Source organism: Athalia rosae, chromosome 3 (genome assembly GCF_917208135.1).
Source record: "Athalia rosae chromosome 3, iyAthRosa1.1, whole genome shotgun sequence".
Lineage (NCBI taxonomy): Eukaryota > Metazoa > Arthropoda > Insecta > Hymenoptera > Athaliidae > Athalia > Athalia rosae.
Window position 1 is genome coordinate 14,808,060 of NC_064028.1, and position 27,894 is coordinate 14,835,953.

A 27,894-nucleotide genomic window follows, 5' to 3' on the forward strand; every position below is an offset into this window, starting at 1 on the left:
CCCCCCTCACCCCTCACCCGTGGCCGCCCCCGAGTCTTCTTTCTTCGGAAATTTCGTTCGTGACGGGGAACGCTCGAGATTTCAACCGTACGCGTACACATATACGCTCGTATTCCCTTTTTTCCTGCCCACTTACTTACACTCGTCAACTTTCTTATCGCACCCCCCATATTACAACACACACGCATCGTGATTCGAGTTCCTTTCGTTATTATCGTTATTACCGTTGTTATTGTTATTATTATTATCGTAGCAATATTTATTGCATGTGTATAGAAACGAAAAGTACTCGTATACGCATACACATACGATCGTTTGTCGCGCTATCGTTGTGTCATTGTTGTTGGTTCATTTCAATTTCTTGTATATTCATTTTTTTTCCTTCATTTTCAACGAAGAGTAAAATAATCAACGAACAAGAAAGAAATTTGAGGGAAACAGACGAAAACGAGTTCGCGTTGCGATTATTTCTTTTGATTCTCATCTTACGACGAATAATCGAATTTCACACCCCGTGTCGACGACGACTCGTGATCGTAGCGACGAGAAATTTTGTTCGGCTCGTAGTTTTTCGGGTGATATTAACGAAAATATATATATATAGTCGGTGGGTCGGTGAGGTAATTGCGGCGTGTACCCCCTCCGTGTAACGTGGGTATAGAAAAATGAACGGCGCCTGGTCTAGTTTCGATGTAAATTGTTTTGATTTTTAATGAGCGCCAGCGGTGGATGATGATGTGATTAGGACGATGACGAGGGATCGGGGGATCGAGGAAAAGGCAGAGGCGAGAGTAACAGCGGCGAACGTAGAGAAGCTAGCGAGGCTAGCGATATACCCGTAAGAGAACCGGGGGGATTCCGATATTGTTGAACAAGGGCGCGAAACGGGCGGGCTGCGCGGGTCGTCGGAGCGGCGAACGGTCGTTGAACGAAACTCCGCGGCACACGTAGCGTCGGGTATCGGGCGTAGGCTTTAGTTCCGTTCAGTCGGCGGGCGGATTTGAACACGAATTCAACGGTTGTCTCACCCGAGACTAGAGACTTGCTCAACTTGCTGACATGGCGTCCTAGTACGGACACGGTGAAATCCCACGTCCCCTTTGGAGGATCAGACCCGTCGGACCGAGTCGATAATACGAGAAAATGATAAGGTGAGTTTTGCCCGGTGGTGACGAGGATTAAATGGAAAATGGAAAATGGAAAAGCGAATTAACGAGCAACGATAATTGTGTCGGGGGATACGTATATGCACGCGCGTTAAAGGAAGGAAAGGAAGGAAGGAAGGGAAGGAAAAACAAAACAAGTGATCCGAGTGAAATTATAACCGCGATGTATAAATAGTGTCGATGTTGTAAACGGGGTGTGTTTCGAGGTGACACGACCTTTTTAAACTAACCCCTCTACGGACCGCGTAGAGGAGGAATCCGGATTTCTCTTAACCCCCCCGAACGGTGCTGCTGCTGCTGTTGTTCCTGTATCTGGTTCTTCTTCTGCTGCCGCTCCGTGTGCCTCTGCGATTAACCAACGTCGGATGACGACGACGGCGACGGCGACGACGACGGCGACGACGATCACGATGACGACGGTCGTCCGACCGCTTTAGAATATTGACGAGAACTACGACCGCCACGGATAAGTTCGGGGGACCAGAAAACTCCTACGGGCTACGCGCGGGGCACGATCTCAAAATACGCATTTCTAGGGTCGTTGCCCATCGTTTCCAACCCCCCGCGCGACGTGTTCCAAATCAATATTCGTTCGACGCCGGGACACCTACGTACGACACGGGGTGTTAAAGTTTCGTTGATTTATTTACCGCCGTTATCCGGAGCGAGGAAAACCGAAGACGGGACGAAATTGTCGCCGGGATCGAAAGTATATTGAGGTTAGAATACGCGAATCGAGTTACACGTACCGCGGGTAAACATCGCTCTTTTTTAAAAAAAAAAAAAAAAAACACACCTCAGGATTACAGATGACAATGCAGTTATATAAATAAAATAAAAAGAGAGAGAGAGAAACAACAAACAAAAAATCAACCAACAACTAACGCAACACGACAAGGAGAAAAAAAAAAATTGTCAAAATTCAATAATTACAAAACCCGCTACGATTCGAAGAAACGTACAAATTGCGACGAATTCTTGAAACTACAAGGAGAAGGAAAAAAAAGTAGAGAACAAAAAAAAAAAGGGTTGCGTAAATATATCTCCCCGCGCTGGCTGCTGCTGGTGCTGCTGCCTCGCTATCCGCGAAGCTATAATACATAACTTTGTGTTGGTTGGTTAGTTGGTTGGTTGGTTGGATGGTTTGGTTCGTTGGGTTGGTTGGGTTGGTTCCTTCGTCGCGTTCCGTTCGTACGTATTATTCAACATTTTTATAGTGTGCGTGCGTGATATTTGTTCGATGTGTGAGAATTTTTCCCGTGTGTAGATTCATGAGGATTTGGTGTGTGTGTGTGTGTGTGTGCGCGTGGTTGGTGGTACCCTGATATATTTGTGGTGGTGGTGCAGGCGAGGAGGAACGAACAGATCCCACAAACTCACACCACATAGGCGCCCATCCCTCGGGTGCTGTTGATCATTTTTGCTCTTACGTAGATTTTTCTCACATTGTTATCCCTCTTTTCGTTTATTCCTCTATTTTTCACTTTCGTTGTATCCGAAAAATGTCGAGACGTCGGTACGCGACGTCCATTTTGACGTTTGGGCGAACACGTGGGACCCCCTAATTGCGATAACCTGCTTGAAAGTGATGAGAAAATTCTTTTTTTTTTTTTTTTAGAAATACGCCAAAAAAATCAAATACGCACAAACCGACCCGCGGCTAATTACGTTGGGTCGAATCTCGGCGTGGTTAATTATTTTTTTTTCTTCTCCTCCACCTCCCATGTTCGAGAGTCGTGTTTCGAAATAACAAAAATTTCAAAAGGAAAAATATTATGCAGACACGACGTACCACGTGTTCGGTGTATTACATTATTTGTCTTTTTAGCTCGTACGTGTTACTCGGGCGTGTTCGATTTTTAGCATAAATCAATTTACACTGTCGAATATCTAGGGGGAACACCTCGGAACGGTTCCCTGTGGTTCTTTTTTTTTTCCTTATTTTCGTTCAACTTCGATTCATTTTTCCCGTACTCCCCGGTGCCACGTGGCTCGGCGATGGGTCTCCTCGCATTTGACTTGGCCTTATTTTCTCTCTCTAGTCGACGCTTTTTTTCTCCATCCATCTCTCTCATTTTCCTTCCCCTCTCTGATGTGCTTTATCGCGACGCTGTCATCTCTCCGTCTTTCTCGCTCTTCTTATTTTTCTTCCCTCTTCTCATTTGCGGTCGCAATGGTTGTTGGTTGCGACGACGACGACTACACAAGTCCCCCCGAGAGGACTTGACTCGCGCATATACCTATACATGCACATGGAATTCGTACACACCATGGCATGGCATACGTGAAACAGTACAATGTACAAGAAAAACGTGACGTAACCATACGTTGGTACTATGAGAGAAGGTAGCCAAGGAGGAAAAGAAGAAGCATGAGGACGAACGACTGCGCGACGAGTTTTTATCACCTGTCATAATTTTCAACACTTTGGAATTCCGATAATTTCAATTAGAGGGAATGAAATTCCCTCGTTAAGAATTTAAAACTGCGGATAGATCGCGGCGCGAATCATGAGGTATATATCACCCTTGTATCGGAATTTATCGCATTTCCTGATCGACGGAGCTTTTGTTTTTTTTTTTTTTTTCTTTTCTTTTTTTCTGCTCCACGGATCGCAGACGTGTGACGTGTCTCGATTTCTATTGTTATTACCCTCGGTAATTTTTATCCGTCACCCCCGTTACGTTCGACGCAGGCGTGACGAAGAAGCGACAATTTCAAATTCTCTTTACTGACCCTTTTCGACAAGAGGAGAGAACACAACACTTCGTACGGAGTACAAGTTAGCCGAACAAAGACCGTTTCCCTTACCTAACCTAATCCGCATTATCCCCCGTATAACCCTCATAAAAGTCCTCCCTCTTTTGTGTTCTATATACGTTCCCCCAGGTCAGAATCCCTTTTTAAAATTCACAGAAACAATACGCATACGAATACCCGCGTATGCATAACGACCTTTATATTCCAAATAACAAAATAATAATTCAGGTGCCTCCTCGGCTTACTCATATCGCGAATCAGCCGAGTCATCTCATACATACTTATTCAACTACGACGCATACGTCAAAAAAGAAATGAGTGAAAACAAAGGAGAAAGGGAAATTCGGGTGCGGGCTAAGGTGCAGAGAGAAAAAAGCAACGAAATGTTGAAGAAAAATAATTTTTCGGGGGGGAAAAAAAATGATAAATACATCCATGCTCGTACTTTTTGAGCAGGAGGCGCCTATGCGTCGTTTGATTGGTTGTGGAGGGGCGTAGTCGTCGTCTGCTGCGTCGGGGGCGCGGGTCGGTAGGGGGTTGCCCGTAGGGGCGTCGGGGGTTCGAGGGGAATATCGGGGGACGTAAAATCAAGATGGCGTCGTGGTTGCCGTTGCGCGTTTCTCTGGAGGTGGCGGTGGTGTTCAGAGACCACGAACGGGGCAGGGCGGGGCAGCAACCAGATAACGGCATGGAAACGAGAAACGTTAAAGGCTATGCTATGTGTATTACTTTATAGTGTAGAACCCTCTCTATATACGTGCGTACACGACGAGAAAGTCCGAATCGCATGAAAGTCTACCGGATTTTCTTCTCCTCTTTTTCTTTTCGTAAATTTACTTCTTTTTTTTTTTTTCTTTTTTTTTTCTTACACAAATTTACCATAACATAGCCACGATAATAAATTTTTCTTATCTCCGGGGGGCTGTTTATTTTACAATTTGAAAGGCTTGCATTCTTTTTTTCCATTTGTTCTATTCAATAGTCAACGTATAGATTAGTTTTCGATTTTTTCCTTTCAAATTCCAAACCTATTCAGTTTGAGGTGAACTAATTTATTTATTTTTTTTTCCCCCCGAGTACGCGCACCGTAAATTGCGCTTCACCGCCTACGTTCGTTAAGTTACCATTTTTCTCCGTTAAATGAGAAAATTCAACATGGCGAACTCACCGTTACACCCGCCTCTAAACTTGAATCGAGTAATTAACCATAATTTAATTTTTGCGTTCGATAACGTCGAGTGGAATACGGGAACACTAGCTTCGATTGAGAAAAGAAGGAGGAGAAAAAAACAAAAATGACCTCGGATTTCGCAGACTAATTTACCGAATCATAGATTTCTCTTTTTCTTTTCTTCCAACGTCTAGATGCCCGACACGTCCCTTAAACAAGTTCGTGAAGTTTACGCCGGGATAATTCTTTTTTCTCCCCTTTTACCACTCCCGATGTATAAGTGTTCGAAAAAATTTCTACCAACGAATATATTTATTTAACGACGACGCAATAGTGTAAATAATATATTTGTCGTATGGTGAAACGTTACGCAGCCCCATGCAGCGCCACCAACCCTGAAACCCACTTTAAAGTAGGAACTAAAATAGGGGGGGGAAACTTAAGGCGGCGTAAGGACGTCGAACCCCCCCTTATTCGAAAGACCGACAGTCCCCCGCCGTCCGTCGGTACGTCCGCACGTCCCCATCCGCTACTCCGAAACGTCCCGTACGTCCGTCCGTCCGACCATTTTTTTTTTTTTTTTTCTTTATCTTTTCCTCCTCTATTTTATCCGTCCGTTTGTCTGTCCGTTTCGCGGGGACTGCCGCGTGACCAACCCCGGCGCGAAGTCCATTTTCGTTTTTCTTCATAGAGTTTTTTCTTTTTTTTTTTTTCTTTCGCTTTGCGCACTCGAAGGCCAAGAAAAAATACGGACGTGTGTATGTTTTACGTGGGTGTGTTTTTGAAAAAAACGTGATAAAGTAAAATAAAATATTGATTAAGAGAAATAAAATAAAATAAAATAAAATAAAAAGAAGAGAAAAAGGACGGAATCGAATCAGCTGTGTTGATCGATAATAAAACCATGAAAAATTACTATTGTTATTGCTACTGTAATTTTAATTTCTTACAAATTTACTCTAGTGCGACGCCAAAAACAAGTTTTATCGTCACGATAAATAATAACCCCTTAAAGTTTTGAAGAACAGAAAATATTGTGGAAAAACGGAGTACACGTATTTACTATATCTATCACCGAACGTGCAATATAGGTATATTGTAGCACTAATTATATGGAATTAATAATAATTATTGAAAATTAGCGACGCCACCGAGGACCGAGATCCAGAGATTTACCGTTCGTTGTTTCCGGTATCATTATTACACTAGAAAATTTCATATCAATTATCAGCTGGCAGTGATATAATCGTTCGTTTTTGATTTTTCATATTTTCTTCCATCTTTCTTTCCAACATTCGTGCTCAATATTACCGTTACACAGGGTGTCAAAAAGTGGTGCGTGACTTTTTCTTTTCTATAAAGAAAGAAACAATTTTTTTTTTTTTTTTCTTCTCCGCTATTATTATCGTTACCATTATCATTGTCATTAACATGTCACGTGCTTTTTACGATATTATTTATAAATACACCATCATTTTAACCGTCTGCTAAAAGTGTAACCTGGTGTAACAATGTGTGCTTTCGTTTTGTGATAATTACATTGTTGCTGCTGCTGCTGCTGCTGTTGCTAAATCAGATACAGTTTTGAAAATCTGATATACAATTTATATAACTCACGGAGTAAACGAATACCTGGCAATAAAGGTAAAGAAAAAAAAAAAAAAAAAAAAAAACACCACAGAGAGAAAAAAAAAATGATTGTTACAGAGAAAATTTGAAAGATTATTGTGTCGGATACGGTTCATGGTTTTCATTGTTTTTTTTCTCATTTTCTCATCCCTCGCTTCCGTATTATTTACAAGGAGCCACGGGGAAATACTAACCTCTTCAAAAAATTGTCGTAAGTCAGTGTAAAAAAATTTTCAACTCATCTATTTACTCATGTATATTTCTCATTTCTTGTATGAACGCGATTTTTATTCAATGTCTCCTACCCCCACCACGTTTTAAAAATATTTTTTCTCATTCCCATTTAATTCTGCATCAGTTCTGCTGACATTTAACACGTGGTTGCCCCATGCGTGTATATATGTATATTAATTTGTCATCTCATTGTCGGTATTATAAGTCAAGGGTATACGCGTGCATAATATTATTAAATTCGAGAATGTATTTTCCTTCTTTTTTTTCGTCTTGAATTTTGGTTCTTTCAAGTAATTACCAGAAGTTGGAGATTCAAGGAAAGGGGGAGGGGAACTTGAAAGTTGATCGTGTAACCGTCGCGAAATCTACTTTGATTCAAATAATTGTAAAAACTGACGTATTCGCGTTGCTGCTGACTGCAGGATTATTTCCGTTTTTTTTTTTTTTGTTTTTTTTCCAACCCTCATCGATCTTCTCAATCATATCCTCTTCTGAAATTGGATCACCATTGCTTTTATTATTGTCGTTACAGTAACAATCGTTAGTATCGTTTACGTAACACGACGACCATCACTTTTATTGGATTCGTGTGACCAATTAGAAAGAAAAAAAAATTCATCAAAATCAAAAAACACGTGCGTCCGTATGATTCACCGCAACCATAAGCGTCGTTGCGAACGTTTAGCCAGTTCCTGAAACGAATTATAAATAAAAGGACAAAATAACAATAATTAATCAAGTCAATTTGACTCGACAAAACCCGTGCGATAACGGTGAAAACTGCAACTGCAGGAGGTGCGTCCGTCCTCGAATGGCGAAGGGATGCAAGGGGGAATTCGTGGAGAAGGGGGGAACAAGCTAACAGTCACCTCCTTCTTATTCCTTTTCGTTTTATCCTCTTATTCTTGTTGCCGTGTGCGGCAGACCGCCGTTGCAGCCAGAAACCGATCCTCGGAAAGATCGAGGAGCGGATGACGCACACACGTGAAATGAAACGCGCCTCATTTAGCTATTAGTTTACTTTTTTCATCGTTCTCTTATTTCTCTTCTCGATTTTTCCGGCAGTTTCGTCGTCGGGAACTCGGTATTCTCAGCTAAAATACCGCGGAGGGTGGTCGGCGAAAATTTCCTCTCCGCATTTCCCGCGCCGAATTTGCACGCAAAGCGATTCGGATATTGGAAAATGACGAAAAACCCATCGGAAAATTTCATCGGAATTTTCGAATCACGGAATAGACCAGGACGATACTCGCGTTCTTCTGTACACGCAGCATCTAATACCGTCGTCTCCGCGAGCTCGGCTCTAGCTATCCGGATTCCGGAGAGAACTGACTTTTAGTATGGGTATATGTATAGGTAGACGTATCGGAATATAAGGCGGGTTTTAGGTATAAAATATAAGGTGGTGGTGCAGCTCCTGCTGCCGCTGCCGACGATCACGGCGCAGCGGTACGTGTAACGTATACGGACAACACACCAGCACCTACAAAACGGCGTCGCCGTTCCCCTAGCGTTCGAAAATCTGGGCCACGCTCGGTATTGCAGAGACGACGACGACGACGACGACTACGACGACGACGTCGACGCAGCAGCAGCAGCAACAGCGGCACAGAATTCTCCTCCCGCCTCCCCCCTCCCTCCGCTCGTCGTTTTTCCTCAATTTTTTTTTGTTCGCCGTTTCTTCCCCCTATCCTCTTTTTTATTTTTCTTTTTTCCTTATCCCTTCCTCGGTCTTCCCCTCTTCGCGTTCGTGCTCCCGCGAAACCCTCGACTCTCTACCTCGGCCTGGACTTTTCTCGATTCTTTACCGCAGAATGAAGTCAGCAACCGAACCACTTCGCTTTGCTATGCTCCGCTGCGGAGCTCTGTTAACTCGCGATGCATGCGAACGCTCGTTTCCACGGACATCCTGCCACTCCCCTGTTATACAGGCCGTGCCACGGTTTGGCGCTGGCCGAATCGACAACATTCGCCTCGCGTTCTCCTCCGTTTCCAGGACCTCTCGGGGTTCGGGGTTACCCGTGCAGGACTCGCCGCCGGATTCCCGGCATCCCTGAAACCCTGTACGAAGTACATTTTTCACCCCGCTCGTCGGACTCGCGCGCACGCTGCTCTCCCGGTTACCTTCGATTTTGGGTTTTTTTTTTTTTCTTTTGCCACCAACGAATCGATCCGCGGGGTGCAAAGTTTCTTCGCCTTTATCGCCCCGATATTGTCGTAGCGAAGCAATCGCGCAACTACGTAGGTCGTAAGTGCCCGAATTTATATGATCGGGGGTTGCGATTAGATATAGATGTAATCTAGCCCATTCGTAAGTCGTCCGTGTTTCATCCGTTCGCGCGTTGGGTTCGCGTATAAGAAAATCGTTTCGAAAAAGAAAATAATTATTTACGCGGGGATATGTATTACGTACACCTATACGTATGCGATACCTATACCTATACACGTGTCGTCTCCTTGAAAAACTTTCCACTACGGTGCCGCGCCACCGCAACCACCGCTACCATCATCATCGTCGTCGTCGTCGTCATCGTCATCATCATCATCCTCGCGATCGTCGCCACCTTCTCTCCTCGGAAACGATCCTCCGGTTTTCTGCGTGAAATCGTCGTTCGATCAATGGAATGTAATCGTGGTTCGAACGTTTCTTGTATCCGCGGTACGCAGAGGAGAGAAAATAGTTTTTTTTTTTTTTTTTTTTTTTTTTCATATTTTCATATCCCAATTCGCGATAATTAATGCGCGTGTACAATAATCACTCCTACAGCAACGATTTCCGTGTTATTTACACAACAATTAATCAGCCCCGTAGGTACGTACCGCCATGTACTTCCTCCGTCTGTTTAATTTATGAATATTTTGACGCGTTTACCCCTCTTTCCAGCGCGCGGTATCATCCCGTATTTATAATACCATCCTTATGCTCGTTTTTCCTTCTTTTCGCACACACGACGCCTGCGAGTCTTTCTGCATCAGAGAGGCGAGAAGTCGTGTTTCAACAATTTATATCCTTCTCTCTTCCTCTCTCCGCCTCTCCGTCTCCCTTGTTTTCCTTTTTTCTACTCTCTCTCTCTCTCTCTCTCCCTCTCGCGCGCGCGCGCGCTCTCTCTCTCTTCTTCTATTCACCGCGACGTCAGTCTAGTCAGGTTTTGTCGCTCGCGAAGGTCGGGGTGTTTTGATAAATAATTATTATACGCGCCAAAGGCGTACATAACGCGCATACCCATCCAAACGTGTACGTATACTCGCGATACTCACTGGTGTCGGTATACGAATCCCAAAGCGAGGTGCGGGCAGCGGTATTTTTCTCCCTCTCTACTTCTCCCTTGAATCGTTCGTTCGTTCGTTCGTTCGTCGTTCATTTTCTGCCCGTTTTGCCCGATGCCGGTCTCTACTCGCGTGTATATTATAGTCGCGACGTCGGTAGTAGTCGGTTAGTAGTAGTGGTAGTGGTGGTGGTGGTGGTGGCGGTGATGGTGGTGCAGCCTTTGCTCCTCTCGGGGCTAGTTATAATACGAGTTGCGACTAGGTACGCGATCACACGCGTTTATCATCCCGTGTGTGTGTGTGCGTGTGCCTTTTTTCTTTTTTTTTTTTTTTTCCTCTCTATTTTTTCTTTTAGAGGCAACACGCGCACACGCGCGCGCGCTCGCTACCACCACTACCACTGCCACTACCACTACTCGTCATTCCCGCGATCGCGTATACACGTATGTGCAATATAACGTACCGTGCGGTATATTACAGCGTGTATATTTGATTACGCAACGTGGCCGTGAGTGGTGCGTACGGACGACGTGAGTCGCCTTGTTGCTTGCCTTTGCGCCTTCTAGCTGCTTAACTTTGCGCCTCGACGCGGTGGCGGATGGCTACGTGGGTAGGGTAGGGTCTATCTCTCGCTCTACGTATGCGGAGAGGAGATATCTCTACGAACGTACCGTCGATATTTTCTCTTCTTCATATTTCGTCTGTTAGCGTTACGCTCATTTCTCGCATCAGCGCCCCATATTTTACGCGGCACGAGGACCCCATCGGCTACGCCCTATCCAAACCTAGAGTCTCCGTTCGTCTCTGTAGATAATATGTATTTTCTGTTCGTCGATTAATCCCCCGCGGAACATGGAAGAATTCGGAGATTAGCTATCGCGCGACTTCGCCGCGCGTCGTCTGCTACGAATTCGGACCATGACCCTAGCCGCGGTACGTCGAAAATAATTTCACGCACACGAATGCATGGCGGTTTGAAGAATTTCATCTTGTTTTATTTCATTTTATTTCATTTATTTTTTCGCAGTCACCATCGAGCAAAACGTCGTTGACACGAAATGCCCCATGTGCCTCTATGTATGTAAATATGGGTGTACCGCCCGCCTCCTGCCTCTAAATGTGACTCTACGCGATGTTGCGTACGTGTAGTCGGCCATGTTTCCCTCTCTCTCTCTAATCCTTCGTACTTCTCTCTCGGTTGCACGGGCGCGCCGCTACCGATGCCACCTGTATGATTCAATGTGTTCCAATTCAACGTAGTATCCCCCGCGTCGTCGCGGTGCGACTCGCGAACTAACAAGAACGAATCACTCCCACTACCGCTGTCGCCGACGACGTCGACTGACCAGAACGGACCGACTGATCTCTCGCTCCTCCACCTCTCCTTCCCCCGACTCACCTTATCGCCCCCTCGCCCCGTCTTTTTTAATTACATATTATTCGTTTTTTCCTTTTTCACTTATTTTCGTTTGATTCCCCGAGTCGCTCAGCTGTTTTTAATCACTCGTACGTATCTACTCTCCGCATTTGTCGCGGGCACCCCTTAGCCCTTATCGCGATTTTTGAGGGTTTTCTTTTTTTTTTTTTTTTTTTTCTTTTTCTCGTTCACGACTTACGGGTTCGATTAGCGAGATGACGTCGGGTTTCGGTTGGGCACGATCGATATCCGAATTTGATCGATATCTCGCGTGAAAAAAAGAGCGATTCGATGTTGAATATTTTTTAATGTTATTTTAATTGATCGCCACCCTAAGCGCGAGCAATCCAGGTACCGCCGATGACGCGACGGTTTTACAGTTAATTTTATACACGCGTATGTGCGGAAGACAAAAAAAGAAGAAAATAATAAAACGAAGCGAAAAGGAGAGAAAGAAAAAAGAAATACTTACAGCTACGGCATTTCAGCTCGCGCCGTATTATACTATAAAAGGCAGAGTCAGCGATCTGACGTATGCTACATTCACGTAATATACGGGTATACCGAGGACTCCGCAACCCTGTACGACGTCGAATGAAATATTCATAATTGGAAGAACTGTAAATTTAGAAAATTCTCAATGAAAACGAAAAACACAAAGAAAGAAATTGGATTATTTTCATTCATTGAATTGTTACAATTATATAAATAAAACGTTTCAACCGGCGGTATTCCTCCTAAAAACGGGGAAAAACAAAACAAATCAGATAAAATAAAATAAAAAAAAGAATCGGGATAAATTTGTATCGCGCGAAATTATCTGGGTATTTTAACGTTTATCGATGTAAATTTTAATTCGCGAGAAAAATAAAGCAAAATAATAACAACGATAATCATAATAATAGTAAATAAATAAATAAAAATGATATCAACGAATGGATTATATACGAGACGAAATATCATGCGGAATTCTCGAGTTCTTCTCTTTTTTTTTTTTCCGATTCTCCTTGCCTTGGCATATTATATGTATTTATATATACCCATACGCTCATATGCTCGATACATTTGCCGACGAAACGGACCAACCCATCACGTATGTAGAATATACCATACGTACCCATACCTATCCACCTACCTTCCTACCTACCCACCTAACTATTGATTTCGTTCGTATAGCTGGGTTGAAAATTCTATTGATTTCGCTGCCGATGTCGCGGTGTTACACACCTACCTTATACACATATGACATTAGCTAGCGTGTAGACGCGTCGAACTTGTGTGTGTGTGTGTGGCGTGTAGAATATGAAGAAAATATGATATTTCCGCGCCGTCTGCTTTTCATTGATTTTTATTTAGTTTTATTCCAAGTGTTAAAAATTATGTAACCGGGAGAAGAGAAACCCCATGTATATATCTTTAACTCTTCTTTTTTTCTATGTATCGTCCGAATGCGGTAGCTGCAGCGACTCGAAATAATAACACAGGGAAAATAGAGTAAAATAAAAGCGTGTGTAATAATTATTTCGTAAGAATTTATGTAATATATACTACGTCCTTACGCGTTTAGTTATAACATGTCGTTCTGAACGCGATCGAGTCGGTTCCAGGGTCGCCACTATTCAACCAACCACCCACGTGTATTTGTATGACATCGCATACCCACGGAATTCACCATACGTATCGCGCGATATGTACTTACAATTAATTCTACGTGTGCCTTTTTCCTCGGTGTGTGTAATAAATACGCTTACGGGGTGCTGAGAATGTTATTATTATCGTTGTTGTTGTTGATTATTTTATTTTTCAAAACTTTTATTTCAATTTTTCATTCTAGTTGCGCAACATATGAAGTGGTGGATGGAGGCTACGAGAGTGTATATATATATATATATATGTATATATGCATATATAGTTTATACATATGTATAAGTTTTAATATAATAATGCCGTGGGAAACTAGCGACGACCCTGTTTCTTTATTACACACATATGAGTGCGCGTGTGTGCATATATATCTATATGCGTCTAATTTCTCTTCAATTATAAAGTTTTTTTTGAGGAAAAAACTATTGTTTTTTTTGGGGAGTGGAGGGATGAAAGTTTGAGGAGGCAGAAAAGCGACGTTTATGATGCTCAATGAATTAATTTGTTTGTTTTTTTTCTTCTATTTTCAGGTTATAATAATCAAGGACGTGGAAGTAGCCGAGGTAGAGAGAAGAAGGAGCAGCTGAGATCGCAAAAGAAAGAGAAAAAGCGAAACGAAGAAACGAATCATAGGCTGCCTCTTAAAAGAGATAAAATTTTTCGAGGGGTTGTGGGAAATATTGGGGAGAAGTGGGAGAGAGGACAATCTTAAAACATTTAAGATTAGGGGTCTGATGTTAGCTGACATTAACGGGAACTTGGCGGATCTGAGAAGCGAAGCGATGGCGTCGCAGAGGTTCTGTCTACGATGGAATAACCACCAGAGTAATTTGCTGTCAGTTTTTGATCAACTCTTGCACGACGAGTCCTTCGTCGACGTTACACTCGCCGTTGAGGGACAACTACTCAGGGCGCACAAAATGGTTCTGTCCGCGTGCAGCCCCTACTTTCAGGTAATTTCTATCCAGACGTTTGAATAAAAAAAAAAAAAAGAAACTCGTTCGATTTCGAATCGATTCACTCATCTACTTCTCATCGCATTTTAGGCTCTGTTCGTCGGTCACCCGGACAAGCACCCGATAGTCATATTGAAGGACGTACCTTACGTCGACATGAGGAGTCTCCTCGATTTCATGTACCGGGGTGAAGTTAGCGTTGATCAAGATCGTCTGACGGCATTTTTGAGGGTAGCTGAGTCGCTGAGGATCAAGGGACTCACGGAAGTGAACGAGGACAAATGTGAATTACCGAGTATAACGTCCTCGCTGTTCGGCAGTCACAATTCCGTGGCACCCCCGCCTCCGAATCTTCACAGGATAAATCAAGCCGGTTCACAACACGCCGTACAAAAAAGGTATCATCAGATGTCCAATCACCCTCTTTTAGGATCCGCTTTGACGGCGCCAAAAAGAAAAAGGGGAAGACCAAGGAAACTCAGCGGATCGTCCGATACCCCGATCGACGCTAAGATAGACCGAGATCAGCAGGGCTCAGGGGGTGACCTTGTCCAAGGATCACCTGAAATGATGGAAATGAAAATGGGACTCGATTTTCAAAGCGAAACAAACAGCACGAGAAACAGCGAACCTACGGAAAATGGTACAGATACGCCCGAGCCACACACGCCCAAGGTCAAAAGGGAACCGGAACCGACGCCCAGCACATCGGCGCAAGGTGAATTGTTGACTATTCGCTTTCAATCTCCTCACCGGTCCTCCTTTTTTTTTCCTTCTCTTTTTCATTTCCATAAATGCTCATTTTTCCTCCGAAACACCCCAAGCGTCACGCAAGGGATTGATTATATCGCGTTAGGTATGCTGTTATGCAAAACAAAAAGAAGCAAATATACCTACAAGAAAAAAATAAGTGGACAAACTGGTTGTTACGGGAGTACACTAGCGTTCAAAAGTCGAATGATTGAGGTACAGATCATTGGCAAATAATTTCTTCAGGATTCAAATTCACCGTACATAAACGCAAAGTTTCTTTGCAGGTAGAAATTAGAATTTTCAGAATTCATGGCTTTTTTTTTCTTCTTTGCCATTTCATTTTTTCGAACAGAAGTTACGGTAGACGGTATAAAGAATACTTATTTCCTAAATTTAGATTCTATATTTCCTTTCAATTATGTAATCCCAACACTTGATTAACGTTGGATATTTTTATTTTTTCTTTCTCAGCCCCAGACGAGACGTTCGCTAGGCCGCCAAGTAGACAGGGGAGCGAGGGTTTTCAGCAAGGTAAGTGACAACCGATGTCATTTTCATCTCTCCTATATGCCAGCATATACCTAGTTTTCTATAACCATGCATTTTATATTGTTGTTTATCAAAAATATTATTATGTACACTGAATAACCATTGAGGAGCTCGCAATAATTTTTTTTTTTATTTTTCTAATACACTAATCGTTTAACGACCGTGTCAATTTAACTGTCAAAAAAAGAGCTCTTCTTATAAAAGAAAAACGCTCGTCACTTTATTTTTTTTCTCTAATTTCTATCGAACTTATCATGGAAGGACATTGATCGAAGAAAAAAACAAATTCATACAATTACTGATATTTAAAATTTGAGAAAGAAAAAAAATTCTCTACAAATAAAAAGTTGTTTTTTTTAACTGTGCTGTTTTGAAAAAATTCATTTAATTCGGATACGAGCAGTAGACAAATATTCACCTGATATTGTGCATGTAATTTCTAACGATTAACAGAGTCATTGATTGGCCCCCCGATAATTTTAGTGAGTGTCCCGATTGATTTTAAATCTCGTAATTTTTTCATCGGGTGCGGAATTATCGTTTGAAAATAGTGTTTTTTCGTTCAGTCAATTAATTTCATACAATGCGTAAGTATTTCTTGTAAATCGATGATTTTCACAGCAAGAAGAAGATAGTTTTTTTTATTTTTTTTTTTAATCAATTTGTCCATTTTTTTACAATTGGAATAAATTATGTTAATTACCGCGTTGTTTTGCTCTATAAAATATCTGACCCTACGATCATATAGTTTGCTGTCACTAAAGTACTTAATCAACATGCATGGTGTTTAACACCCCATAACCCATGAAAAAATGTAATGAGAATGAATGATTATTCAATTATTTAATTAATCAATTAATTGATTGATTATGCGCGCGGGGATTATTGATTATAACAGTGTGATCCACTATCTATATTATATATATATATAAATAACACTTATATATTTGTATAATATGTACGGTGTATGATCTCGACAAATCTAATTTTCGATTTTGTAAGATTTTTTTTTACTCCCTAAACGTAGAAAAAGAAGCAATCGAAAAATAATTAACCCTTTTATATACATATATAATTAATATAATAAATTGTATGCGCAACTATTAACAATATTGCAAATAATTAAGCTCCCCTTTATGAATGCTGTAGCTTCCAAATAACCCTTTAATATTCATAATCATCTTTCGATAATTGTTGCAATTGAAATTGAAAGAGGAAAGTAGAGAAAATAAATTACCGTTGAGATTGTTTTCACATATCTTTGGACATATGTGAAATTCTTCAAGTATATATTCGATTGAAACAAGATAATTGACGTGTGATAATCGTAGAAGTAGAAAATAGAGATAAAAAAAAAAAACAATCTCAACAGATTTTTGAAGTTATGAAAAATTTTGATTGGCAACGAGTCAAAAAAGATGACACAAAAGTAGAGGTATATATATTATTTCGAAATATATTTATTTGCTGCAATGGTAATCCAAAAAAAAAAAAAAATCGAAAATGCAGTAACAGGAATTAATCATGAGATGTGAAAGGAGAAAGATCGAAAGTGTGTGAATGAGAGAGAAAAAAAATGAGAGAGTGAAGTTACCGAGAATACATGCGATGGAAGAAAAAAAAAACATAGAAAAACAGTTAATGAAAAATCACTTAGACAAACAAACAAACAAAAAAAGCGATAAAAAAACAAAAAATTTTACAAAACAAAGCAAACCTTTTTCTCTATGCCAAAAACACTTTTTTCTGTCATTGGTTGTTGGTAAAAGGAGGGGGTGGAGCCAGCTAGCGGTGCTTACTTTTTAAACGCTGGTTAAATTTCGACGTATACGATTATCATCGTGTAACGTTCGTAACGTTTGTTCGTTCGCAACGTTTCGTTAATATATATATTTTTTTTTCTCTCATAATTGTATTATGAACATATATTTTAATATATATATATATATACATATGTACTACGGATATATATACATGTACATATCGTTGTATAATAACGACGAAAGCGATACGACATATATTTTTATTATATATCGGTTATATACTTATGTATAGTATGTTCGTTCGTTCGTTCGTTCGTTCGCTCGCTCTCGGTTTTTCATTGAAAAGAAAAAGAAAAAGTTTAAAAAAAAAAAACGAAAAGAGGAAAAAAAATAAGATGAAAATAAAACAGTGATGTACAAAATAATAAATAACGAAGATCGAAGAATTTTTTCAATATATAGTGATGATGATATTGTACAAATATTATATTATTATATTCATGCTTTTCCTTGCGCAGGTGAGTTAAGAATTGAGTCACATTTTTTTGATGCCTTTTTTAAATATTATTATTGAAATTACTTACGTACGCGGGGAAGCGAAAGTCTATAGGGAAGCCAGCCGTTTAAAAAACGAAAGAAAGAAAAAAAATTTAAACAAATTAAATAATTAAAAACAAAAATTTTAAACAAAAGGAGAGGAAAACCAATAAAAAGGACGATAATCTTCTTTTTTCTTCGAATAATAAAGGAATATTGTAGGGATTTGTATAAAGAATTTCTTTTTTTTTTTTCTAATTCGTATAAAAATGTAGTTTTTACTGATATAAAATATCATAAATCAGAGAGGGATAAAAAAAAGAATAACAAAAAGAAAACATAGTGCATATTTATAAAATTGAAAGAAAAAATGGATATATATATACATATATATATATATATATAAGTGTGGAGAGATAAGCACAGTAACTTTTGCTGGCTCTACCCTTCCTTTTGCTTCCCCCCACTATAAGAAAAGAAAATCAAAAGAAAATAAATAAATAATAAATTATATAGTCAATGACATTATTTATTTATTATATGAGTTATATAATTATTAATATAAGATATATATAAATATGTATTCCGATTTTGGTTCTATGCGTGTATAACAATTATAGGTATACATATATCATAGTTCAAAGAGATATGAAAATAATAATAATAATAATAATTTATTAATAATAATAGTAATAATTTTTGTGCACGAATTCCAGCACTGATTCGCCTTTGCATGATATAGACATAGATATACATGACTTGCATTTGTTGATTTAAAAAAAGAAAGATAGAAAAGAAAAAAAAAAAAAAAAAAAAAATACAACCGCGCATAGAGACAGGTTTGGAATATGTATGCATATATGAAAATAAAAATCAAATTAACGAACAACGTATTTGGTTATAGATAATGAGCTCGTTATTTTTAAACCCATAAGTTTTGTGAAATTTCAGAATACGGTGGTGACGATTCAAATGCTGCGGAATCACCATCGATTCGTATAGACTTCGAGCGTTGCTTCCGTAAGGAATACGACGCGACGATAAGTGGTGGAAAGTCTGAAAGTCAACGTCAACAACAGCAGCAACAAACAAGTTCATCGGATAATTACGATACTGCTACAGGAGCAGAATCATCCGAGCACCAAAAACAATCCAAAGATCAGCTAAGCAGCAGCAGCAGTGCCATATACAACCTAGTTGCCGAATCAGAAATAAGTCAGAGCGATTTTGAAAGTTCATTTAAGGTCGAAAGCGAACGTTCGGAGGGTTCTGTACGTGATTTTTGCGTAAAAGAAGGGGACGTTTACAGATGTACCGTATGTCATAGGACCTATACACACATAAGTAACTTCTGTAGACACTACGTAACATCGCACAAGCCGAACGTTAAATATTATCCTTGTCCCGTATGCTTCAAAGAATTTACTAGAAAGGACAACATGGTTGCTCACGTTAAAATTATACATAGTTTCAAACCACAATTAAACCTCACGACCTCGGGGGGAACTGGACAACAGCGGTAGATAGAACATTATTATCGTATAGATATACCCGTATAAATATATACCCCATCGATTATCATCCCCTCATCTAAGGACACGACAAAAAACAAAAACTAAAGAAATAAAACAACAAAAATGCTAAGCAGAAGTAGAAAAAATAAAAATAAGCATAACGACACAACGCCCTCCTCCATTTTGCAGCGAAACATATCGTGATTCAATACAACAGAAAAACTAATCACACACCCTAAACAAAATATAGTTAAAACCTCTCTTTTTTTCTTGTGTTTGTTTCTATTGATTGGCTGTCGTTTCTTTTTCTCCCATTTTATTTATTTCTTTTTTTTTCTTCTCTTTTTTATCCTCAGCAAGATCGCGACATAGAGTGATGCGTAATAATAATTTGGAAAACTGAAACAAAAAAAAGAAGAAATTTATAAATGCAAAAAAAAAAACGCCAAACAAATAACCAACAAATAATGAACATGAATTAATGAAAACGTGATAAATAAACAAACAATGTGTCAAAGCGATAGGCTTATATTATATTTACTATATACATATACTATATAGGGTGAAGCAACAGATATATATGTGATGAAAAAATTCACAAGGCTGATGATATGCAAAAACCGGTGTTCATATATGTATAGTAATTATATACATTAGTAAAAAAGAAAAGAAAAGAAAAAAAAAAACGAAAAACAAAAAAAAGAACAAATTGATTATTATTACTAATAATAGTATACCCGATTGAAAGGGGTGTATATTTGGTAGATGCTATATAATGTGGTAATATGACATTGTAGCTGGTGCACGTCGCGCCTCTTAATAATTACGGATTTTGAAAATGAAAATGAAAATGAAAATGAAAACGAATAATCAATAATGAAAAATGGAGAAAAATAAAAACCCAACAAATGAATGAACATTTTTTTAAGTCTTTTACGATTCGTATTCTATATAATGTACACTATATAGATGCTATATTCAATATATAGAAAAAAAAAAGATAAAATTCAAAATAAGAATAAAAAAGATTATTAATAATATTAAATAGAAAAACGGTTAATAATATATTATAAAGTATAAATACACACAAGATTATTATCTTTGTAGCGTAGGTGTGTGTGTTCAATTTTTTTTGTCTTTTTTTTGATCGCAAGTTTTTTGTTTTTGTGAAATATTTTGAGAGGCTTAATTAATTATTATACATATGCATATGTATAATATTTAATATTATATGTATGTATGTATGTATACACACATTATATACGGGAATTAAATAGTCTATAATAAATAATTCCGTTCAGAGAGAAATAATAATAATAATGATAATGATAATAATAATAATAATAATATTAATAATAATATTAATAACGATAATAATAATAATAATAATAATAATAATAATAATAATAATAATAATAATAATAATAATAATAATAATAATAATAATAATAATAATAATAATAATAATAATAATAATAATAATAATAATAATAATAATAATAATAATAATAATAATCGAATAATCATAATTTTTTCTTTGACTTGAAGAAAAAAAGAAATGGGAAGAATCGAAACGAGCTTAAACGAGAATACTATAGAATAAAAATGGGGTACACGAAGATAAAAAAATTTGTTTATTTTAATTATTTTTTTGTTTGGCGAGGGATAGGGATATTGTCGTAAATCATCGCGCATATGGGCATACATACGTTATATCTAGAAAAAAAAGAAAAAAAAAAAAAAATTTATTAGTCGTTGTAGATACAAACATATTTAATAATATAGGGTGAGTAAAGATGTAGAAAATAATAATAACATTCATGATGATAATGATAATGATAATGATGAAGATGAAGATGAAGATGAAGATGAAGATGAAGATGAAGATAATAATAATAAGCGAAGAAAATGGATAATAATCGTAGAGGGGAAAAATAATGAAAAATAAAAAATAAAAAAATAAAAAAAAAACGAAAAAAGTTTTAAAAAAACGTAAAAAAAATTGTTACGTATGCCGTTTTCACATGGTAGCTGTTTTATTAAAATCTATATTTATTATAGCTAAATCAGTTCAAGAGAATGAAAACCCGATGTGTATATATATATATGTATAAGAAAAAAGAAGTTAAGAAAAATAATGACTCATCACGAACTGATTTTATGATGAAGAATATAAAATGTATAGGTATGTAGTGGTTGCGTGTAAATATGTACACGTTGTACGATACATAATGTACTGTTTTATCTTATTCGGTGTGGCTCAAAAAAAAAATCACGTTGGATGTTTTATACGAACAGTTTTTTTTCTTCTCAAACTATTGAATTTTTCTTCTCATAACAGTTTCGTCAGTTGGTCAGATATGAATTTTTGAAAATATTGAGCATACAATTCGGTTCGTATCATTCTATAGCGTATCATGATGTCGGCTTCATTCATTTTTTTTCATTCACAATACATAGGGTTTTTTTTGAATGAAGTTTGAGCTTCTACTGTGAATATCAATGCATTTTATACATACAAAGAAACGAATAAAACAAAAAAATTTACAATAAAACTAATGAAATCAAATATATACATTATATACATACATATATATACAATATAAAAAATAATGTAACATTTTAGACTGAGCAAATGCAATATGATTATAAATATATATGGATACAATAATATGTAAATATATATTGAATACATCAAAAATGACGATTATACCGGATGAACTATAAACAAAAAAAGTAAAAGAATCGAAAACAGATACAAAGGAAGAAATATCGCGCTTCATCAGCGTTCGTTTTAACGTTTATGATGAATGATTACGATCACGTTGTAGAAGAAGGGAGTTAAAAGAAACAAAAAGGAAGCAAAAACCAACTACAAACCTAGACACATACATACGGACCTTCAAAATGTTCCTAGGGAATGATGAGATGATAAAGTATATGATAATTAGTTCGCGCGCGCGGTGTTGAAAAATATGATAAAAGGGAAATCCAAGTATAACGAGACACCTATAAACGAAAAATGAAATCAAATAATGCAAAGATTTCGGTAAACGTCTATGACTATAACGAGGCGAAATAATATGGGGCGTACATTATAATGAAATACACACACAAAATCACACATATAATATTATACATATTACGATAGGAACAAATTCGAAACAAGAGATGCAATTTTTCAAAGACTGTAGCGTTATTACATACGATGGACGGGCGGTTATTGTATAAAATAAAATAAAAATAAAATGAAACAAAGTAAAAGAAAAGAAAATAAAATATATAAGAAAATATAAAATACAATAAAATAAAATATAAAAAATTGAAGAATATATAAAGTTAAACAAACAAAAAAAAAAGGAGGTATATAAATATATTATAATTATAATAATAACGACACCAAATACAAGATACATATAGTACTGACATTGGATAGACTGAAGGCACTTTGTTAGTGACTTATAGCATACTCGGGGTCTCTTTAAAACGGCGGATTTATTATAAACACTTATATTTATAGCTATAGCAGTAATAACAATAATGATGATGATAATGATGATAATAATAATGATAATGATAACAATATCAATGATAATAACGATAATCATCATGATAAATAATAGGGCCTTCTTTTCCTCCATGAAATTCTAATATAAAATGATATATATTATACTCCCCCCTCCCCTATCGTACCCGCTACATGAAGCGCGAGACTATAATTACTGATATACAATTAGGTATATTGTTATGAAAGAAGTATAGTTACAGTTTGAAAATTTAAACTAGAAGGAAAATACGAGAAGAATAACAAAAAATAAACAAAATAAACTCCTTGAACTATTTTGCACTTTAGTCATCTAATTAATAAAATATCTATGTACAATATACTTACATATTACACGTCATGAATATTTGTAAAATTTTTATTGTTTTAAATTTAAATGTCGTTCGTGCGATCGTACGTGAAATTTTATTCGTTGAAATATGAGAATGAAAAAAATCAATTAAATCGAATCAATAAATGAAAATATAAGAAATATATTATATCGAAAGAAAACGTGCAAATTATCGTTCAATAATAATGATGTAATATTTATACATCTGATTATTCGAAAACAGCTCAAAATATCATAATTTTAAATAACATAATAATACATCGAGCGCGGTGGAATGATGTTAATGTTGGACGTGATGACAATGATTACATGCGTTAATGTCTTCGCAGAAACGTACGCGGTCGTTGTGAAAAAAATGAAATAAAAATAAAGAAATTCAATTAAAATGAAACGAAATAAAACAATCATCCGTACGACAATTAATGAAAGAATGAAAACAAAAAACGCAATAAACAAATAAGATTCATTTATCATATTATATAACATCATAAAACCATAATAGGAGAAATTTTCATTGCAGTTACATAGGTACATACATGAATACATAGTTTGGGATTAGGATCATTCATATAGACATGAATCTAATTACACATTATAATCCACAATTATATATTGCATTATTATCATTATACATGTATAATGTGTTATACATGTGGTAGTTGACGAGAGGCTATGATATATATATATTATTGCTGTTTGTAATAATAAATATACATATATATATTCGTATAACCTATACCAGAGAATGAAGCAAATGCAAAGTAATAATAACAACAACAACAACAACAATAATAATATAATAATGATGATAATAATAGTTATCCTAGGAGTAATATCGATAATCTAATAATAATGATGATGATAATGATAATGATGATGATAATTAAAATAATCATATTAATGAAATAATCATAGGAATTTTTCATTGTCAAAAAAAAAATACAGAAGAAAAAAAAATCAACATTCTATAGAAAATCAAAATCGATAACACTATCGATTCACGAGTCGTTAAAAATAAATATTGTAATTGAAAGAGATAAACCCAAGATAAATTAAAGTAACCAGAATATACAAATGAAAAGTACACAAAAAACGAAACAAAGCAAAAGATAAATCGTGTCAATTATAATACGATTATAAACTCTTATACATAAGAAAGGAACGTGAAGAAAATACAAGAATTGTTACAAGGACCAATTGTTTTATATTATACACATCAGGGCGGGAATAACGAAATAAAAGAGTGAATGATACATTGAGATGAAGATGGATATTAGGTATAAAATTTATAAAATTAAATAATGGAAAGGGATATGATAGAAAAACTTAATGAATTTATAAATGAATAAAGTTATATTATATAAACATTGCCCCAAGGGCTAAAAATTAAATGAATAAATAAATAACTAGATTTTAAGATTGTTAAAGGCAATCATTTGTTTTAACGAGGGGTGATCGTTTTGAAGAGAAAAAACAATAAAGAAAAACAAAAAAAATAACTTTATAGCGATTTGAACGCCATATTGTTTGCGTAAAATGGGCATAACTATTATCAATAAAACATATATGTATATAAATATAATATGAATACATAGGGTCTGATCATATAGATGAATATAATATCGGGGATTAAGGAAAGCGGAAAATCGGGCGAGCATAGGATATACATAATATATAATATTGTTGTTGATTTGTTTTATCTTTTATCTTTTCTATTTTATTTTTTCTCCATTTTTTTTCTGGTTTTCTCAAGTAATCTTTGACATGGGGCAACTTTTAATTATTGTACATAGGATACATATGCTACAAGCATTCATTAATGCAAATTTAAAAATTTTTTCGAATACTTGAAAAACAAAAAGAATGAATTAATATAAAATGAATAATAAAAATATTGAATAAATAGAAATATGGCAGCGGCTCGACAGCTTATTGTTATGAAACAAAAAACAACAAAGGAGTACCATATATTTGATGATAATCATTTGAGAGGCTATAAGACTATACATGTTATATAAAAATGAAAAATGAATCGATAAAAAAAAAAAAAACATAAAAATAAAATTTAAACAACAAACAAAACAAATATATAGAAGAAATGAAACAAAATCATAAAATCGAATGCATATGAACGCGAAATATTGATTAAATTTATCTAATAAAGTGACGGGAGGGGCGAAGTAAGGAAGTGCGAAAGTTGATGATTTCTTCAACAAAATTCTTCCATCTTTGCTCTTACAATCACATCTTTTTATTTGTTCGTTAACTTTCATTGGTTGAAATTTTGTGCTTTTTATCTTTTCATTCGTGTTTTCAGTTTTTTTTTTTTTTTTTATTAAATATTATATGTATAGATTTACCCAAGTAAATGTAATTAATTCGTTGTTTTTTGTTTTTTTGTTTTTTAATTTTTTTTCGCTGATTTGACCAATGAAGCGATGTTGTTTTTATCTTTATAAATGAGGAAGAAAAAAGAATAGTTAGTTTATAAATAATTATCGTAGGTTGCAACAAAGGAAACAAAAATAGAAATAAAAAATAACACGTACACGCGCGCGCGCGCGCACACACACACACACACACACACACACACACACACACACACAAAACTAGACATGTATATATTATATGAATAAATATTATTATTTACTTAAAAAGTAAAGTAAAGTATAAATACATCTATATATATATATATATTGTAGTATAATTATAGTAATATTAAAACACAAAAAAGAAACAAGAAAAAAAAAAAAAAAGAAAACTGGGCATTTCACAACCGTACTATGTTGATCCAAATATTTATGATGATGTTAAGTGATTAGGGGCAGAGGAAAAGAATTTTCGAAATAGTGCTGCGTAGGACTGTTTCATACATTCACGTATACCTATGTACGAATTCATAAAAATCATGATATAATTAGGAAAGATTAAAATATCGAAAACGTCGATGACGATATGTTTTAATGAAATATAATTGTTGTCATTATTATTATTATCATTATTATTAGTTTCGAAAGTCCGTAACAATCATTATTGAACGTTATCAATATTTCACGAGTTGAAATTGAACGCGACAACAACAAGAAAGAAAAAAACAATTATTGAAATACAAAAAGCTGAAAAAGAAATTGAAGGTAGAGAAAATGCCGCGCTTCTCCGTATAGGTTTATTCATGATAATGAATATCATAGGGTATGTAGGTATGTATCTATAGACAATTATTTTATACCGAGTTAATGATAATTCGTGATGATAGCGATGATGATGATTTTGAGAGAAGAAGAAAACAATGTGAAAATAAAAAAATCACATATAAATCTGAACGTCGAGTCACTAACGGAATTAAGGTCCGAATTATACTTACATATGCTGCATGCGGTGAGGCAATGGCAGCAATTTTTTAGATAAACTTTTGAAAATAAGTCATGTAATTAATTAATTAATTGATTAATTGAGAAGATTGATTGATCGTTTATGAAACCGGATAATTATGTAGATAATGATGGCGGTGAATATTGAAAGGAAAGAACAGAAGAAAGGAGATGAAAAAAAACAAATAGACATATGTATCACGAGGCTTAAAAAGCAGACTGTACTATTATTATTGGTTATAAAAATTAATATATATATATACATATATATTATATCTATACATGCATATTATATCGTCATTGTCATTATTATCATTGTACTATATAAGGTCGTTGCAGTTTTTACTATTAATTAGTGAATTAAAAGTAAATAATAATACCAATATGAATATAGATCGATTATAGAGAAAATAAAATATTTATACATGCGTCAGAAAAAGAGAAAAGAAAAATATGTTCAATTATATATATGTATGTATATGTATGTACAGAGATACATATTATACTAATTCTAATACAAAAACGAAACGAATTACAAAAGAAGAGAAAACTACTACAAGAAAAAAAATGAAACTGGTGGTGAATATATCCATCGATTACACACGAGAGAAAAGAGAGAGAAAAAAACTAATGCAATAATTTGGAAGTATGCAAATAGATAACAAGAAAAAAAAGTTTTTCCAATCTCCCACGTATAGCATTAATAATTATTGCGTGTATTTTGAAATTTAATTTGAATTGCATAAAATTAATAACTTTTTTTTTTTCTCTATAAATGATGTATAAAAAGAATGAAGGAAATCAAAAAGATTCTCCAATTATTCATATAATACAAGAATAAAATTTTGTATATTTCAATTGAAAAAAAAAAACAAACAAAAAAAAAATGGATCGATATATTTACATAACTTTATATATGAGACTTATAATATATGTATACAAGCGATCCACGATTTGGTGCCTTTTTCAAATTTAACTAAAAAACAAAGGAAAGAAAAAATGATTTTAAAAAAATTCTTTTCTTCTTCACATATTGTTGTTAAAATACGGAAACGTGCAGGTTGTGCGGGTGTTCTCAATCGCCGTCTAGTGCCAAATACATGATAAATTAAATTAAATTAAAAAAAAGAAAAAGAAAAGAAAAAAAACCAAGTAAAATTAATTAAATTAACTTAAATTCATTACAAATGTATAAATTTAACTAAGTGAAAAGATGATAAGTTGATAATAATATCGATGTAGAAAATAATTCAACGAATTATTCGAA

General features: G+C 35.9%; 1 protein-coding gene and 1 long non-coding RNA gene across 16 annotated transcripts in view; one reads left to right on the forward strand and one right to left on the reverse strand.

The window, feature by feature from the left end:
- Positions 1-27,894, forward strand: part of LOC105691870 (protein tramtrack, alpha isoform) — a 57,919-nt gene that overhangs the window by 15,596 nt on the left and 14,429 nt on the right. For 3 of the 15 annotated variants that reach the window (XM_020855820.2, XM_020855821.2, XM_048653273.1), the window contains 3 exons: positions 13,819-14,241; positions 14,335-14,962; positions 15,469-15,528. In XM_020855820.2, coding sequence (XP_020711479.2) covers positions 14,023-14,241; positions 14,335-14,962; positions 15,469-15,528 — 907 coding nt within the window. In that variant the 5' untranslated portion in view covers positions 13,819-14,022. Of the gene's footprint in view, positions 1-948; positions 1,152-1,206; positions 1,886-4,890; positions 6,189-6,498; positions 6,742-10,172; positions 10,196-10,523; positions 10,758-11,135; positions 11,161-13,818; positions 14,242-14,334; positions 14,963-15,468; positions 15,529-18,797; positions 20,224-27,894 lie in introns of those variants that run through there. The other 12 variants (XM_048653278.1, XM_048653277.1, XM_012410648.3 and 9 more) reach the window with 12 other exon arrangements.
- On the reverse strand, positions 4,764-10,218 carry LOC125500383. The gene is made up of 2 exons (XR_007277757.1): positions 9,781-10,218; positions 4,764-9,555 (listed from the first exon to the last, which is right to left on the reverse strand). It is a non-coding gene; the product is annotated as an uncharacterized LOC125500383 (long non-coding RNA).